Raw genomic sequence first — 18,934 nt, 5'->3', positions numbered from 1 at the left:
TATATCATGCCCCTCTCTTCTGGCCTGCAGAGTTTCTGCTGAGAAATCAGCTGATAACCTTATGGAGATTCCCTTGTATGTTATTTTTTGCTCTTCCCTTGTTGCTTTTCATTTTTTCTCTTTGTCTTTAATTTTTGTTAATTTGATTAATATGTGTCTCAGTGTTTTCCTCCTTGCATTTATCCAGTTTGGGACTCTCTGTGCTTCCTGGACGTGAGTGTTTCCTTTCCTGTGTTAGGGAAGTTTTTGGCTATTATCTCTTCAAATATTTTCTCAGGCCCTTTCTCTCTTCTCCTTCTGGGACCCCTATAATGTGAATTGTTCCATTTAGTGTTGTCCAAGAGGTTTCTGAGGCTGTCCTCATTTCTTTTCATTCTTTTTTTCTTTATTCTGTACCACAGCAGTGATTTCCACCATTCTGTCTTCCAGCTCAGTTATTCGTTCTTCTGCCTCATTTATTCCGCTATTGATTTCTTTTAGTGTATTTTTCATTTCAGTTATTGTATTGTCCATCTCTGTTTGTTCGTTATATCTTCTAGCTCTTTGTTGACCATTTCTTGTATCTTCTTGGTCTGTGCCTCCATTCTTTTTCTGAGATCTTGTGTCATTGTTACTATCATTACTATGAATTCTTTTTCAGGCATATTTCCTATCTCCACTTCACCTAGTTGTTCTTCTGGGGTTTTATCTCGTTTCTTTGTCTGAAACATATTTCTCTGTCAACTCATTTTGTCTAACTTTCTGTGTTTGTGATTTCCTTTCCACAGGCTGCAGGATCATTGTTCCTCTCGCTTCTGGTGTCTGCTCCCGGGTGGGTGAGATTCGTCCAGGGGTTTGTGCAGGCTTCTTGCTTGGAGGGACTTGTGCTTGCCCACTGGTGGGTGGAGCTGGTCTTGTCCCTCTGGTGCTCAGAGATGTGTCAAAGTGTGTGTTTAGAGGCAGCTGTACATTCAGGACTTTAGGCAGCCTGTCTGCTGATGGGTGGGCCTGTGTTCCCACCCTGTTGGTTGTTTGGCCTGAGGTGTCCCAGCACTGGAGCTCACAGGCTGTTGGGTGGGGCCAGGTCTCAGTGCCAAAATGGTGACCTCTAGGAGAGCTCACGCCAATGAATATTCCCAGGGGACTCCACCACCAGGGTGTTTGCCCCCACAGTGAGCCACAGCTAACACATGCCTCCCCAGGAGACCCTCCAAGGCCCATGGGTAGGTCTGGCCCGGGTTCCTATAGAGTCACTTCTTTTCCCTGAGCTCCAGTGCACGTGAAACCTTGTGTGCACCCTCCGAGAGTGGAGTCTCTGTTTCCCTGAGTCCTCTGGAGGAGCTCATGCACTCAAGCCCCACTGGCCTTCAAAGCCAGATGCTCTGCAAGCTCCTCCTCCTGATGCCAGACTCCCAGGCTGGGGAGCCTGATATGGGGCTCAGAACTCTCATTCCTGTGGGAGAACCTCTGTGATATAATTATTTTCTAGTTTGTGGCTTGCCCAACTGGTGGGTATGGTATCTGATTATATTGTGAAGGCTTCTTGTTTGTCTTTAGATGTAGAATATCTTTTTTGGTAGGTCCACTCTTTTCCATCAATGGTTTTTCAGCAGTCGGCTGAGATTTTGATGTTTTTATGAGAGGAGGTGAGCTCAAGCCCTTCTACTCTGCCATCTTGTCTCCTCCGGCCCTCAAGTTTTATTCTTTAAGAGGTACATTTCATAAAGTTATAGCTGCCATAGATGGTGATTCCTCTGATGGATCTGAGAAAAGTAAATTGAAAACCTTCTGGAAAGTATTCACCATTCTAGATGCCATTAAGAACATTTGTGATTCATGGAAAGAGGGCAAAATATCAATATTAAGGAGAATTTGGAAGAAGTTCATTCCAATACTCATGGATAACTTTGAGAGGTCCAAAACTTCAGTGGAGGAAATGACTGCAGATGTGGTGGAAATAGCAAGAGAACTAGAATTAGAAATGGACCCTGAAGGTGTGACTGAACTGCTGCAATCTCATGATAAAACTTGAACAGATGAGGAGTTGCTTCCTATGGATGAGCAAAGAAAGTGGTTTCTTGAGAAGGAATCTACTCCTGGTGAAGATGCTGTGAAGATTGTTGAAGTGACAACAAAGGATTTAGAATATTATATAAATTTAGTTGTTAAAACAGCAACAGGGGGCCTCCCTGGTGGCGCAGTGGTTGAGAGTTCGCCTGCCGATGCAGGGGATACGGGTTCGTGCCCCGGTCTGGGAGGACCCCATATGCCGCGGAGCGGCTGGGCCCGTGAGCCATGGCCGCTGGGCCTGCGCGTCCGGAGCCTGTGCTCCGCAACGGGAGAGGCCACAACAGTGAGAGGCCCGCGTACCGCAAAAAGAAAAAAAAAAAAAAAAAAAAAAAAAAAAAACAGCAACAGGTATGAGAGGATTGACTCCAATTTTGAAAAAAGTCCTATTGTGGGTAAGATGGTATCAAACAGGCTTGCATGCTACAGAGTAATTGTTCATGAAAGGTGGAGTCAATCTATGTGGCAAACTTCTTTGTTGTCTTATTTTAAGAAATTGTGACAGCCACCTCAGCCTTCAACAAACACCACCCTGATAAGTCAGAAGCCATTAAGATAGAGGCAAGACCATCCACCAGCAAAAATATTATGACTTGCTGAAGGCACAGACGATGGTTAACATTTTTTTAAGCAGTAAAGTAGTTTTAATTAAGATCTGTACATTTTTAAAGAAATAATGCTACTGCATACTTAATAGACTACAGTATAGTGTAAACATAACTTTTATATGCACTGGAAAACCAAAAGACTTCTGTGACTTGCTTTATTTCAATACTTGTTTTATCATGGTTGTCTGGAACTGAACCCACAATATCTCCAAGGTATGCCTGTAATACCTTAGTCTAAATGCTGAGCATATTCATCTTTGTTAACCATAGTTGAAGGAGATGGAAATTTCTGGATTAGAAGTCCCAGTGGGGTTGGTAGGGGAGGCCAAGGTAACTTTCCAAGCTTCATAGCTCAGGGGAACAACTTAAAATACCTGCCTTTGTATAGGCATATCTCCTCTTGCTCTCAGAAGCCAGCTTAGTTTAGGACCCCTGGGCTTCCACACATTCTTTATAGGTTTCCATCACCAGGAAACAAAGTAATCACCTTCCAAGATGCTGCACTCACTTTTAGAAATTTTGGTGTGTGGGAACTTTGTGAGATCTGCCCCTTCAGAGCCTCAGTCCACCAGCATTTCCTGAGCATTCTCTCTTCGCCTCTCCCCCTGGTGTCCTATCTAGTTTCAGTCTTGCTCACAATAGTTTCTTCTACACATAGGGCCCTCTCTTAGAATACAACATTTTGTGGAGATTTCTGATATCTCCTACTGCTGAGTCCTCTCTTCTTCCCTAGGACATGTGTTACAAACACCTACGCCAACTTCTTAGGGAGCTTAAGGCAGCACTCATGCCCGTTTTTGAGTTTTCAGATTTTTGCTGTCTCCTATTTCACTGAAATGTATTTAAGGGATTTTATTTCCTCTTCCTTCTCCTCGGGTTTCTAGGAGAAGTAGGACAACTAAAAACTTAGTATCTACCTCATTCCAATGGAACCCAGAACTCCAAGTAAGACAAAATATATTCAGTTGAACATTTAGACAAATTTTCCTTGTATTTGGCATTTGAAATAAAGGAAAAATAAGCATATTTGTATACATACATAGAATCCCTCTCCCTCCTGTGCAAATGTGATAACAACAGATGCACAGTAACACAGAGATGTTGCTTTGGCAGCTCAAATACCACAAGCAGTGCTACCATCAGTGACATTATTTTCCAAAATGGTAAACATTGCTTGGTAACATTCTGAACAAAAGAAGTATAATTTTTCCTTAATTTACATGATAGTTACATTCTTGAAATGTTTAATGAAAATTATAACTGTAAAAATAGATAATAAACAGGTTTTACTTGAATAGATGGTCAGTGGGACATTTAAAAGTCATATATGCAATATTTTGTGAGAATTGTGCATTGCATTTCAGGACATTTAGCATTCCTGAGTCCTTCCTTGTAAATGTCAGAGCCACCCTTACAAACATTATGACAATCAAAAGTGCCACCACAAGTCTGTTAAGACTAAAGGAAAAAGGAACTGCACATGAGCACAATATTATAGTTGATGACAGTTGCTTCCCACAGGGGTACAGTTTAACAATTCTGAAACCACTATACCTGTATACTGAAATTTAACAGTTAAGTAAATGATGGCAGATGGTGGGAGCCATCTTTGTCACTGTTGGAGTGAGAGGTTACAGATAAACAAGGGCAGAAGGCCTTGTACTGTGCAGTAAGGACTACTGCTGGAGACATCAGTAAGAACTCATGTTTATCTTAATATAGATAGAGATAGTTACATATAGGGAACATTTGTAGTTAGGTGTATTTACACAGGTCAGCATACACATGTATATTTCTTTGCATTGTCAGCTGAAATGGCCTCAAAGAAACAACACCTCAGTAGCAATCAGCACACCTTATGCCCAAATCTTGGTTTCTAATACCATTCTCCAATAAAGGAAGCAGGACTCCTTGTGGAATTAACTGATACTAGGACTGGAGAAGTAAATACCTATGATGAGCCTGAAGTGTCTTGTAGTGCCAGAAAGTAAAGTGCCCACAAATCCAAATAAAACAACCCCCCCCACACACGCACATTGAACGAGATACGTCAAAGGGGCACAAGAGCCCATAGAAAGTGTTCCAAATCACCAAAGCTGGAAAAATTTGAGCAACAAAATGAAGTAGTATTGGATTCTAACCCAATATAAGATATTCATGAGTCCATACTAATGTAAATTAATGATTGAATAAATCAATAAATGGAGGAGAATAGACAAATCTCCTTTGCAGAAGAATTCCACATAATTTATGTAGATACTTCTCCCTCAACTCCCCACTCATTAAGTGTGGGCTATGCATAGTGTGTTCCAAGGAGAGTAATATGGAAAGGGGGAAAAAGTTACTTAGCTTTTATTGGAGAACTCTGACAAACATTGCCTCAGCCAGGTAATCAAAGTCAACATAGACTAAGTTATATTAATACGATGTACTACTGATACCATGTGATGAGAATGGCACTTTACCTCTGTGTCTTCCTTCCAAAAATCCCATAATTATGAGAAAAACATCAGAGAAATCCCAATTGAGAGGCAGTTTGCAAAATTCTTGTTTAGTACTCCACAAAACTGTCAAGGTCATCAAAAACATGGAAAGTCTGAGAACTCTCACAGCTAAGCCAAGAGAAAGTTAAGGAGACATGATGACTGAATAGAATGTGGTATCTTGGCTGGGATCCTGGAAACTAAAAAGGACAGCAGGTTAAAAACTAAAGAAATGTGAATAAAGTATGGGTTTTAGTTGATAGTAATTTATCAGTATTTCTTCTCTGTGACACATGTACCTTACTAATTGCAAATGCTAATAATAGGGGGAAACTGGGCATGGGGTACCTGGGTATTCTCTGTATTATCTTCACAACTTTCCTGTAAATGAAATACTATTCTAAAGTTAATATTTTATTAAAAAATAATTTAAAAATTATCTCACAAATTTCCAAGTTGCTTCCTAGGAGCTGGTATTACTCTTATTGAACACCTACTGAGTTAGTCCCATACTTTAAGCTCTGATGTCTTCCCTCTCTGTGCTCACTTAGAAAAATTGAAGGTAAGATGGAATGCATACACATTTTTTAAAGGAATATCTAAGGACACTGTTTCACTTGCCATGGGGTTTGTGTGAAATATTTTTACTAGATAATTTGATTTTCTGCCCAGTACATAATTGTAGTGATGATGATACTAATTATATTAATAATATTGATGATGGGATATTAATAACAAACTACAGAGTGAGGTAGGGAGCAACTCCTGAATAGTTGAGAGTAATACACTTGGGGTAGGATTCTCAGACCTATTACTGGAAAGACAAGGGAAAACTGTCATTGGTGTGATTTTCCTGTAAGCAATTAGTGTAGTTGACTTTCCTTGCTGTCTAGAGTAGAAACTGAGCTTTAAGAAAAGTAAAATTGTTCTGTTAGAGTACATACTGATGCCAGCCCCAGCAGAGTTTTTTTTCTTAGCAAAGGTAGTTGATCTATAATCAGAGAGGAAAAGCCTTAAGAGGAAGGAATGAATTTCTGACCTGACATCTGCTATATCTCCTTTAAAATAACTATAATCACTGAAAATATCAGGAAGGAAAGGATAGAAGAAAGTCCCTTCTATAAAAGCTATAGGTTCTGTGAATGACTTAAAAAAGTCTGGTTAAGGAAGACACAGGGCTGTTTGAAAATGTCAAATTTCACCTTATCACTGGAAAAGTCAAACCAATAGAACACTGGCATAAGAAAGTAGAAGATTATGTCAAGGGAAGGACCATATGAGTGTGATAACCTCATAGTACAGTAGCCACACCAGGGAAGGATAGAATAAGCATACCAAGAAGTAGTGGTGCAGCAGGCTCATACAGGTGATCCTAGAAAGAAAAGCTTACTCTAAATTTTGTGGGTCTCTAAAGTTTTTTTCTTTTTTTTTGCTTTACGCGGGCCTCTCACTGTTGTGGCCTCTCCCGTTGTGGAGCACAGGCTCTGGACGCGCAGGCTCAGCGGCCATGGCTCACGGGCCCAGCCGCTCCACGGTATGTGGGATCTTCCCGGACCAGGGCACGAACCCGTGTCCCCTGCATCGGCAGGCGGACTCTCAACCACTGCGCCACCAGGGAAGCTCATTCTTGCCTTTTTGATAATAGCCATTCTAACAGGTGTGAGGTGATATTGTAGCTGAGTAGTTTATGTATGGAAACAAGCATAACTTGTGGGATGTAATTACTAGGGCTTTGTAACTGTTTCCCAGAGTCACTCTGAACTCATTTTGTGAGGCTGGTTCTTCCCTTGTTCTAGATGAAATTCAGGGCAGATTGCACAACTTATCACTTTCAGTTAATGAAAGGTTCTTCAAGGAAGTAATTAGTATGTTTGGCCCAGTGTAGTCATCAAAACTTCAATCTCTATTTAAAGCTAAAATTTCTTCCTCCACCTCTGCTCAGGCCTGTTGCAGACAAAAGGCCTGTGAGGAAAGAGATGGGCATTTTTGGCTTTTCTTTTTTTCCTTCTAGGATTCATTTTCTCTAGTTTGCTAATCCCATCAGAGTCACAATAGAATAGAAAGGAGAGGAAAGGGCCAGTGGGCCAGTTCTTACCTAATACCGTTGTGAGCAACACTGAGTTTTCTGCCTTGACATCTTGTGAAACTCTTTCTTTCTCTTATCAGGTCTTTTGCAGGTTCTTTGGAGACCCAGCCAGTTACTAGGAAACTCTTTTCTGTAGTTTCTTGGTGGGTATCATGTATTCTCCCTGGTTGGTCACTTATGTCTCCTTCTTCAATCTCTAGACATCTGTTGGTGCCTCCACCATTTTTTCTGCTGAAGTTCATTTATCTCTTCAGACAGCCCTTTAACCCTTTTAGACAGGATCTAAGACAACTCCACCTTGGCATTTTTTTCACAGCCCACATCTTTTCACAGGGGAAATATTCACATATTCTTTGTTTCAACAAACTCTGAGAGTGTAACTTGCCTAAGGCAGCAGCTTCTCTTTCACTTTACTGTGAGAATGGTTAGCACACATTTCCTAAGCATGAATCAGATACCAGTTCACTGTGTCTTCAAAACTGATGAGATTTATATCAAACTTTTCAGGTAGTCTCACTAAAGTTCCTTGCCCTAGGCTGCAGGTGAGGGACAGGTACCCTTTTCCCTGGGTGGGATGTGGGGCTGAGTCGAAGGGGCACTCAGTACAGCAGCAGCTGTCTCTAAAAATCCTCTTCTAATTGAACCCCTTTTACCCTCAATGTGCGTGAGAGGGGTTCAAGGGCCACAAAACTGACTTCTACTACTACTTCCTTTGAAAATTCTGCTTTATGGCCTTGCATTTCATTTTGTCTTAGGATATATGCTGTCTTGGTATCTTAGTTAAATTTCTATTTAACAGCCTGTTAATTCTGCATTACTTTATATAAAATGTATGTTCCTACAAAGTTGCTTATAAATTTGGTTTTTAATTGAATCCCATTTTGCCATTGACTTAAATAAGTCAGTTTCAGAGATGCTTTATTTTTCTGATTTGTTTTCAAGTGGAACTGAATTTTTTTTTTTTTTTTTTTTTTTGCTGTACACGGGCGTCTCACTGTTGTGGCCTCTCCCGTTGCGGAGCACAGGCTCCGGACGTGCAGGCTCAGAGGCCATGGCTCACGGGCCCAGCCACTCTGCGGCATGTGGGATCTTCCCAGACCGGGGCACGAACCCGTATCCCCTGCATTGGCAGGCGGACTCTCAACCACTGCGCCACCAGGGAAGCCCTGGAACTGACTTTTGAACATTTGACAAATTATATATAATCTGATACACTGAAACCTAAGTCAATTAAATTTAATAAGACAAATCTATTTGTACATCTAGATCCTCTTCCAGAAAATGCACTTCTCTACTTTCTTATTTGTATTCACTGGGAACTGCAATGCATTGACATAATCCTGGGCCCACGGACATTGTTAATTTCTCCAGTGGTGAGCACCTAACCTAACATAAGTCAAGGAGTCCCTCATGAGGATTTAGAGAACTTAGTACCAGAAAGAGCATTACAAAAGGCTGTCTCTGGTGCCTGAGGTAGTAAGATATAAAACTGGGAGCTGTTAGTTACAATCATGTTTCCTACTATGTGAGGAAAACTGATCTGCATTGTGGGAGAAGACAGAAGCAGGAGCACAGATGGGAGCAGAGACACAACATTCAGAATCTTGAGGCTGTTCCAGTTCATGCTTCTTGTTTTACCTGAGTTCTAGCTGTAGTCCTTCTCTTCTTGCATAAGTTAGCTCAGACTGGGCTTCTGGTAGTTGGAGTCTCCAAACACTTTCTCTTTAGAGCCTACTGAGTTTCCTCAAAAAAATTTTTTTGAAAATAGAAAATATGAAATTAGGGTATAATATGACTAAATTCATGTACACACACATAATATAATGACTTATACAGAGTCAACATCTAGAAGACATTTGAAGACATTAAAGGGGAAGGTTAATTAAAATGAACAACAATAACAAAGAAGAATCAACACTACAACAACTTTAAAAAGCAGTACATTTTGACAACAGAAGGTTTCAAGGTTTACAAAATGAACTTTAACCATCACTTGCCCTTTTTTTTTTGTAGTACCAAGTTACATTATATACTTCAGGGCTTAGATAGATGATTGAGTCACTGAGAAATCATTCACAGGGATTATAAAGTTCCTGACTCCATATGAAACTTTGATTTTGTTATTGATAGTAGGTTGCTGATGCAATAGATTGTGTGTGCAACATATAAAATAATTTTTAAGATAAATATATTACATTTTTTCTGTTGATTTACTTTAGTTTTATTGGAGAGCATAGTGAGTGAATATGGACAGAGAATATTTTTTAAAAAGGAAAAAATATGCTGCGTTATACCCAGGTTTTAAATAATACTTTAGTTCTGTATTTTTTTGTGAGTATATTTTAGGAATCCATAACTATTATATTGATTACTAAAAAAATAAAGACCCACTAATCTTCCTTCTTTCCTTTGATCTCCTCCTGCCTACATTTCCCTCTCCGTTTTTACTAGTATTTATCCTAAAGCTATTCTTCATCTTTAAGTTGCAGCACCCTCTACTGAGTTGGTAGCAACATTACATTGTGGCTATTTTTCCAATAGTGGATCCTTTTCCTTCGAAAGGAAAAATAACACTTTGAAAATGTACTAAAAAGATGGACTTTCTGCAAATTGAATTTCTTGCAGACTATTTCAAACTTATTAAAAAGATACAAGTACAGTCACATTACTACAAAGAAACAAGTGATCATGAGTTTGAAGGTATTATGAAGACACAAGGAAACAATGTAAAAGACATTTAATTTTTGAGTATATATAGCAATAAGGTATGAATGAAATAAAAAAAGCAAAAAATTCCCCCCCATTTTAAATATGAGTTATGAACACTTTAAAATGAAAAATGTGCATTTGAAATTTCTCTCTGCACAGTAAAACTGTTAAAATGAATGTTAGAGGAGCAAATTTTTATTGTTCTATAGATTCTTAGTTTTATTGTTATTTACATGGCCCAAATTTCTTCCAGTTACAGTATCCTGGAGGTATAGTTAAGTTATTTTGTCTCCTCTGACTAAATTGTACGCTCCATGAGTACAGACACCCCTCTATATTTCTGTATCTAAAAATATTTAAAACCATGAATTCACACCAATACCACTAATTCAAATCCGACACTATAGGGTTCATTCTAGCTTTCCTCTTGGCATATTTGTAACTCACTTCCCTGACAACAAGAAGCCTAGCTGTCATTATCCTCAGTATATTTATTTATTTGCTCTATCCTCTTGTATGTAACTAGTCTCCCAACCATTAGACTGCTGCCCTGCTCAGCTTCCTTTTTTCCTTAAGCTTTGATCCATGCTGGGCAGCTTTCCTCAAGCCTGCCTAATAGCTTTTAACTGGTGATTCCAGGAGGAAGAGAGGGAGGGAGGGAGGGAAGTAGGGAGGGAGATGGAGGCTTTACATACAAAAACATAAGTATAGAATATTGATACAATTTCCATGATTATTGATTCTTCAATAGATGTGCAATTTTTTTTCCCTGCACTTTCAATCTATTTGTCTTTAGGACAAAATTTACACAAATGTTCACAAACTGAAGATGGTGTGAACACAGTCTTTCACATAATTATTTTCAAAGTGATGAGGTATGTGGTTTTGAATCCAGTTTGAATTTGACACAACTGGTTTGAAATGGGAATTATTTACATGATTCAATAATAATGGCAGTTTTTCAGTAATTAAGTGCCATGTTTTGTGATTGAGAGTTGTCTGCATTTACCTTTTGGTGGATTGGAGATAGTGGATAGGCTGAGCAAGAGACAGAATTCACCTTCTTATCTGGATTTCTGTCTCCTAAATGCCTTGGAAAACCTGGGGAGAATATCCACTTATCTTAATGTTATAAATGAGTCAAAACTTAAAATGATTATTGTTCCCCTAAAGACTACAAGAACATTCAAATTTAAAACTCATTGTATGATAAAATTGTCTTTCCAGTGATGGTTTTACAGTGAGCCAATCAAACTCTTAGCCCACTTTGTGGTCACTTAAATTTGAGACAGCAATGACCAGGATTTTGAAATAGGATCAGGTCTTTGTGGACCAGCTGAGACTTTGGTCTTATTGGAACTAAGTGTTCCAGTAAATAAAAAGGGTAAACTTGTTTACCAGCTAAAACTCTGAAAATCTAGAACGATTATTCAAGCAGATCCCCCTAACTATATGGTATTCAAAGTAGGTGTTTGAAAGAGGTCTTTGAAGACCAAAGTAGATGAAATTAAGCTCAAAAGTTGTTCCAGTGGAAGACTTCTCAAGTAGTACTTGAGAAGGCTAGATGCTGGGAAAAATGGAAGCAAGCTGAACCCCAGACTTCTCTCCTGACATGGAAATAAATTGGGCTAAGGAAGAGAATGAGTTCAGGGTTTCTGCCCTTGACCTCTGTAGGAACACTGGTCTTTGAGAATTACCAGCATACAAGTGGGTAGGGATGCCCTCTCTCATGCAGATGTTTAAATATCTATGTAACATTTTCTTTTCTCATGCTTGAAGTTGCTATTGTTAATTATACCTTTATTAGGTGTGGTAACAGTGTTTTCTTAACTCATTGCAGACAGATACTTTTATTTGAAAAATTAAAAATGAATTATTCGAAAATTGGAATAAAAAGACAAGCCTTGAGGTTTTCTTTTTAGGTACTAGATTCAACAAATAGGAAATTACTCTATCACACTGCTGTAAAGTTTCTAAATGCTTCCTCTTAATCTCTGATTTACCTTGTTGTGAACAGGTAACAGCCTACAGTCTGGCACCAGTGTGCAAATTACACTTTGAGTGGTAGCAGAGCTTCTTAAACCTGAATGTGTGAAAGATCACCTGAGGCTCTTGTGTAAGTGCAACTCTTATTTAGTAGACCTGGGGTGGTGGTGCTGAGATTCTGTATTCCTAAGAAGCTCTCAAGTGATACTGATGCTGCTGGTCTGCAACCACGATTTTCTGTAGCTAGTCTTGAAGTTTAGGTACTTCATAAGCTACTTTGATTTTCACAGTGATCTTTTGAGCTAAGAATTCTTATTCCATTTTACTTATGTTTAAGTCAGATTTATTGAGGTATATTTCCAGAGAGTGCACAGTGCTGTGCATTTTAACAAGCTCATACAGTTGCATAAACACCACCATAATCAAAACACAGAACAGCTCCAACACTCCCTCCCTGTCCCTCAGCACCTGACAACCACTGATCTGTTTTCTGTCTCTATAGTTTTGCCTTTTCTAGAATGTCATGTATTGTATGGTTGCATGCATCAGTTCATTCCTTTTTATTGCTGAGTAGTATTCCACTGTATGAATGTAACACAGGTTGCTTATCTGTTCACCCATTCAAGAAATTTTGCTTATTCCTGGATTTTGGCAACTATGAAGAAAACTGCTGTAAACACTCTTGTACAAGTTTTTGTGTGAACATAAGTTTTCTCAGTCAAAATTTTGATAGATAATTCCTCTATTTACTCCAAAGAAAGAAAAGAAAGAAAAGACAAAGAAGAAGAAAAACATTTAAGTCTGAGGTGACCATTTCAAGCAGCTTCTCTTCAAGTACCGAGTGTTCATCACAGGGATTGAAAGAGGTTTTTAAAGACGGATAGAAAATTTGATGATGTTTGAAAGCCTTTCCAAAGGAAGAGGATAATTCTTAACAAAACTGGAAATTGTAAGTAAAATAAGCAAACAAATTGGTTTCAAAATGATTTTACTAAACAAGCAGTCCTCAGTTTACAAACTGTAGATTTGCATATGTCTTAAATATATAAAATAGTATGAGGGGAAATAAATTCAAGGTCTGAGTTCCTGGATTTTGTTGGAACTAGTTTTTGTTTAGTGTTTCAGAAAACGTGGGCAGATCCTTATTTATAGTAGAAATACAGATCTGTATCTCCTGCAGGTAACAGGAACACTGTGATAGTTTCTATAAGCAGCTGTGGATGAACAGAGAATTATTACAATTAATGTCTCATCTGATTGGCACTTGAGAGTGTTAAGATCTTTCACATACAATATACAACCTTGTTGTTATGAGGCAGATATTCATACTCTCATTTTACTGAGGAGAGAGGCTACCCAGGGAGGTTATGCCACATCTCCACGTTTACACAGCTGAAGGATTAGGACCCTGTCTGGTATTTTCTTTGGAGATCCACTGTTCTTTGCTTATCCCATGTTATGCAGTAAGAAGTTCTGTCTTTCCTGGGCAGTAAACCCCAAGCCTTGTAACTGCATCCGTCTTGAGAGGGAGGGGCCTGAGGTTTTCCTAATAAGTGCTGATGGCAGATGCTCCCTTAGATTTATCGGGGCAGATCACACTAACTAAGCTGTAGAGCAAAGTAATCCCTCTTTTTACTGCCGCCCACCTGGATGGATGTTGACAGTTTCTGCAAAAGACCCTTGAGTGCCCCCCAACCCCGTGCCCAGTTTTGTGGAGCTATAATTATATGATACCGTATTAGTTTTAAGTGTTCCTTTTTGTTTCTTAATTGCTTTCAGATTTAACTCCTCTGCTTCTTAAAGCTTAATTCCCATCCCAGGTGAGCAGCCACCCAACTCTCTCATTTTTTGTGAATAGAAAACAGTCCCACATATACACACTACCAAACGTAAAATAGATAGCTAGTGGGAAGCAGCCATATAGCACCGGGAGATCAGCTCGGTGCTTTGTGACCACCTAGAGGGGTGGGAATAGGGAGGGTGGGAGGGAAGGAGACGCAAGAGGGAAGAGATATGGGAACATGTGTATATGTAAAACTGATTCACTTTGTTATAAAGCAGAAAATAACACACCATTGTAAAGCAATTATACTCCAATAAAGCTGTTAAAAAAAAAAAGAAAAGAAAACAGTCCCAGAGATGTGTAGTGTCCGTGGAGTTGCACGAAAAAGTGCGAGATCTGTGCGAGACAAAGCCCGAGAAGGCCCAGTGTCCCTGCAGAGAGGACTGTTTCTGGGCAGTTCGCCAGGGTTCCAAGCCCGAAGGGAAGGGAGCTTGAAGTTAAGTAACCTGAGCTTCCAGCTGCTCCCTCAGTCCTCCAGTTCACAGCACCCACCCCCCCACCTCCGTCCCCCGCTCCACCTTTAATACGCTGATGCAGAATCCCACAACCTCCCGGGACTGGCTCCTCGGGCCGCACCCCTGACAGCTCCACTAGGGACGCCGCAGAGCTCACCCACCAGGTCCCACAGCCCCTCCCGGGCCGCACCCTGCAGCCCTTTCACTTCCTGCCCGCTCCAGGCAGCGTCTGGCCCGTCCCCCGCGCCTCTCGGGGAGGCCGGCGCCGGGCGAGCTCCTCCCCAGGCAGCAGCGGGAGCGGCCACTCCCCGTGCACCGAGCCGAGCTCGGGTGGAGACTTGGCTCTTTTCAGCTTGTGCGCCGCGGTCCCCTTACAGCCAGGCCTCGCGCCCGAGCAGCCCTCGGCCCCCGTGACCTCCCTCGGCTGGGCCGGCCCGCGCCTCGGGGACCATGCTGCGCTGGCTGCGGGGCGTCGTGCTGCCCGCGGCGGCCTGCCAGGACGCGGAGCCGCCGACGCGCTACGAGACCCTCTTCCGCAAGCTGGACCGCAACGAGGACGGCGTAGTGGACATCTGCGAGCTGCAGGAGGGGCTCAAGAGCCTGGGCATCCCCCTGGGCCAGGACGCCGAGGAGGTGGGTCGCTGCGGGGCCCGAGGGCCGGGAAGGCTGCGGGGACTCCGGGCGCTGCCAGGACGGAGGGCGGCTGCCTGCGGCTCTGCAGGAAGTAGCTGGAACTGTGGCTTCCAGCCCGCGAGTGGGTTCAGAAGCTCGGAAATGGGGCCAGGTAACCCGGAACGGATGCGCGTCAGGATCTGAAAGGCTACCGGTACTTTTTCAGAAAAATTAGTGCAGTGGACCCTCTGACTCACTCTAAGAATTTAAAATCCTGTCCCCAGTACTTTTGGTCTGAATACATCCAGGCCTTTTTAAGCCTATGCAAAAATTTAGCCACTTTTGGTTTTTTTTTTTTTTTTTTTTTTTAGCTCTCACACTTCAGTGGGCCCCAAGTTCTGTAAAAAGTCTCACATTTTGTATCTCTTCGAAGCTGCTTTCTTACACCAGCTAGTTTGTCTACTGTTTCAAAACTGTTTGAAAACCAGTGGTATGTTTCCCCCAACCTCCCGTTGAGGAGGAGAGGCGACATTCCATTGTTTAAGACATTCTTAATGCCCTAAGTACATAAGTTGATCTGAAGGGTTGGCCCATCGTATGAGCAATTTCAGCTTCTCTGAGTCATTTTTATTGTGTCCCTGAAGTGCAGCCCCTATCAGCAGAGATATTTAGAACCTCTCCAACCCTACTGAAACGTAGGAGGACACTTTGGCATTCCCTATCCCAAGAGGGAAAGTGATTAATCTATAAGAGCCAAAAACTGTTTTATAGTAGTTATATTTTAAGCTACTCATTCAATGTCTTTAGTAGTTACAGGCCTCTTCAGGTTACTATTTCTTCTTGAGTCAGATTTAGTAAGTTACAACTTTTAGGAAACTGCCCTTTCTGTCCAAGGCTCATAATATTTATATTCACCTGTGATTTTTTAAAAGTTCTGACTGTATCTGTAGTTATGTTCTCTGTTTTATTCCTGATATCTCCCCGCCACCCCTGCTTCCTCTTCAATCTTGCCAAATCTTTTTTTCTTGCCAATCTTTTTTTTTTCCCCTTCAACCTTTGTCCTTTTTCTTCATACACTGAAAGAACCAACTTTTGGTACTTTTTGAAGATTGTCTCCGTTTTTAAAATTTTCTTCCATTAACTTTTGTTTATTTCCTTTTACTTCCTTTGGGTTTACTCATTTGTCCCTTTTCTAATTTCTTGAGTTATTAATAATTGCTTGATTTATTAATTTTGAGCCACAATATCACTTTAATCACTTCTTTAGTTGCATCCCATAAGTTTGTACTTTTGTTGTAACTTAGTTCTAAGTATTTTCTAATTTCCAATATGATTTCATCTTTGACCCATGAATTATTTAAATGTGTGCTTTAAATTTACAACTATATGCTTTTTTGGTTGGTTCTTTGAAAATATGAACAAAATAGACAAATCTCTGGCAAGACTGATTAATAAAAAGAGAGAGGAACTCAGGAATAAAAAATGTCTTTAATTTTCCAAAATTTATATAAGAACAAATTATAAAATAAGTTGTATAAAACTGTGTGTATGCAAACATATAGAAAAGGATGGCGTATATCTGTCACACACACAATATATGTATTCTATACATATACATAAAATATATTTTATACCTACATACATATACATATACATAGTATCACTCTGTGCTCATGCCAGATATTATTAACTGTTCCCAGCACTCTTTTTTGATGGGTATATTCTTCAGTTAAAGGTTAATAATGATTACTTGTGGATGGTAGGAGTTAAATTACCTTGTTACTTTTTCACAATTTTTGTATTTCAGTTTTTTTAAATGATCATACATTATTATTTTTATGATTAGGAAAAAATAGAGTTTTTTTTTTTTAAATAAATATCACCTCCTCTGTGATGAGCTTTTCTGGATCACCCTCTATAGGAGAGTTGGTCTCACCCTACTATTTGTAGATCTTTGGCTCCTATATCACTACTGCTATAATTTTCAAAAGGTACTATTTTTATTTATTGACTGTGCCCTCCACTAAGACCAAACATCTTGAAGATGAGGGTCATTGTCTCAGTGATCTAAGCACAGTGGTACAAAAAGATTTAAGGCTGTGATTTGAAATACCCTAAACAAGACAGTAGATCATTTGAAATAATTAAAAGAAAAAAAAATTAACTGTAAAGCAGTTGTTAGTGCTTTTAATTCCAGCATATGTAGGACAAGAAAACCAAAAATTCTCCTGTTGCTAGATACCTAGAAATGTTGGTTAAAATAAGATAAATATATAAAAGACTATTTTTTAGAGCAGTTTTTTGTTTACAACAAAATTGAGGGGAAGGTACAGAGATTTCTCATACACCCTCTGCCTCTAAACATCACGTACATAGCCTCCCCCATTGTCAACATCACTCATCAGAATGGTACATTTTTTTACCAAAGGTGAACCTACATTGACACCTCATTATCACTTTAAGTCCATAGTTTACCTTAGGGTTAACTCTTGGTGTTGTATGTTCTATGGGTTTGGACAAATGTATAATGACATGTATCCATTATTATAATATCATATAGAGTATTATTACTGCCCTAAAAGTCCTCTGTGCTCTGCCTATTCATTCCCACACCCCCGACCACTGATCTTTTTATTGATTCTATAGTTTTTACAGATAAACATCTTTTTACATACATAGATGAGCTTGTAAGAAAATAAGAAATATCTAGTCAAACCACCTGGGTTTAGATCTTGGTTCTGCTACTTACTAGTTAACTTTGGGCCATTAAAAATATCTTTTTAGCTTCAGTTTCCTCATCTGTGACAGAGTAACATGAGTACTTATCTCATAGGGTTATTGTGAAGAATAGATGAAGTAAAATATGTAAAGTATTTAGAATAATTCATGGTACCTAATAAGCAATCAATTAGCCTTTAAATTATCTAAAACTGTTACTACCATCACTTTTGAAAAAGGGGTGTCAAAATTTCCTCTATGATTGTACATTTGCTAACTTTCCTTTATAATTCTCTTGATTTTCCCTTTTATTTTAAAAACAGACTATATAATGGACTATACTGCTGGTGTATTCAAATTTAGCATCGTTTTAGCTTCCTGGTGAATTGCTCCTTTCATCATTATGCTTTCTTGCCTACCCTTATAACATGGTTCCCCCCATATTTTACAAATGCCTGAGTCATTGTACTAGCCAGGGTGTTCCCCTCAAACAGGTTGTTTTTCCAGGTCACCGCTGGGAAATCTTCAGCTTTGGGCTCCCACCTTGTACAAGGCATCATCCTTGCCCCATGTTCCACTCAGGGCTCTTTGCCTGCTGGGCAGTGAATGAGCCAGTTCCCAAATCCCATGTTCTCATCTCTTGTCTTGGGCTACTGCTGGTGCTAACTGCGTCATTTCTGGTTCTCCTAGGAGCAGAAACCAAGATGGGATTGGGTGTGCAAAAGAAGGGTAAGGGAGAGGAAACAGGAGTGTTCGCCTTTAGAGCGATCTGACCTGGCCTCCACAGGCCACTCCATGGCACCCACAGATGTGCTTCTCAGCATAGGTTTGGGAAGTGCTCCCTTATTGTTCTCAGCCTCTCTTCCTCAGGGAGGACAGTGGGACAAACTACCGTCCCCATTGCTTCACTTGGTCACAACTGGTACTCATGATTTCCCTTCTTGACTGTCTATTTTAAATTCCACTCACATTCAGCTAGACTCTCTGCAGGTCTTTGTGACTTACCTGGTGGTGTGACCCAAACTCTCCTTTCTGCAGTGTCTGAGCTTCTCAGGCCAATGTTGCTGCATGTGCCCATTCACAGTTATAACTGGGCATCCCTGGAGTCCACATGGATCATCTGAGTTCCGTAAGTATTCCTCTCTGTTTCGGTGGTGTAGAAGCAGCCCTGCTTCCTGCTGATTGGGGCCAATTTACACCTACTAAGAGGGTGACTTCTTTTCTTGCCTGTTGGTCCCTGGACACAAGGAGTTACAAATGTCCAGGTGGAAGCTATAGCTTGTAATTCAATGGGACCCTCATTGTGTTCCCTGACAAGAGTATATCTATCCTGCTTGGGGACCAGAAGCTAGCCCCGCAGAACCCAGAGTTGTGGGGACGGGAAGCAA

At 40.3% G+C, this 18,934-nt stretch overlaps 1 protein-coding gene across 1 annotated transcript in view; it reads left to right on the top strand.

Annotated features, from left to right (window-relative positions):
* The first annotated feature begins 14,274 nt into the window (after positions 1-14,274).
* SLC25A24 (solute carrier family 25 member 24) overlaps positions 14,275-18,934 on the top strand; it is a 46,431-nt gene continuing 41,771 nt past the window's right edge. Inside the window, exon 1 of the mRNA XM_082613123.1 lies at positions 14,275-14,849. Within this exon, the coding sequence (XP_082469249.1) occupies positions 14,667-14,849 (183 nt within the window). The 5' untranslated portion in view covers positions 14,275-14,666. The remainder of the gene's footprint in view (positions 14,850-18,934) is intronic.

This window comes from Mesoplodon mirus (genome assembly GCF_964341445.2).
Source record: "Mesoplodon mirus genome assembly, chromosome: 3".
Classification (NCBI taxonomy): Eukaryota; Metazoa; Chordata; class Mammalia; order Artiodactyla; family Ziphiidae; genus Mesoplodon; species Mesoplodon mirus.
Note: the sequence above shows the minus strand (reverse complement) of the source record. Positions and strands in the feature narration are given on the sequence as shown.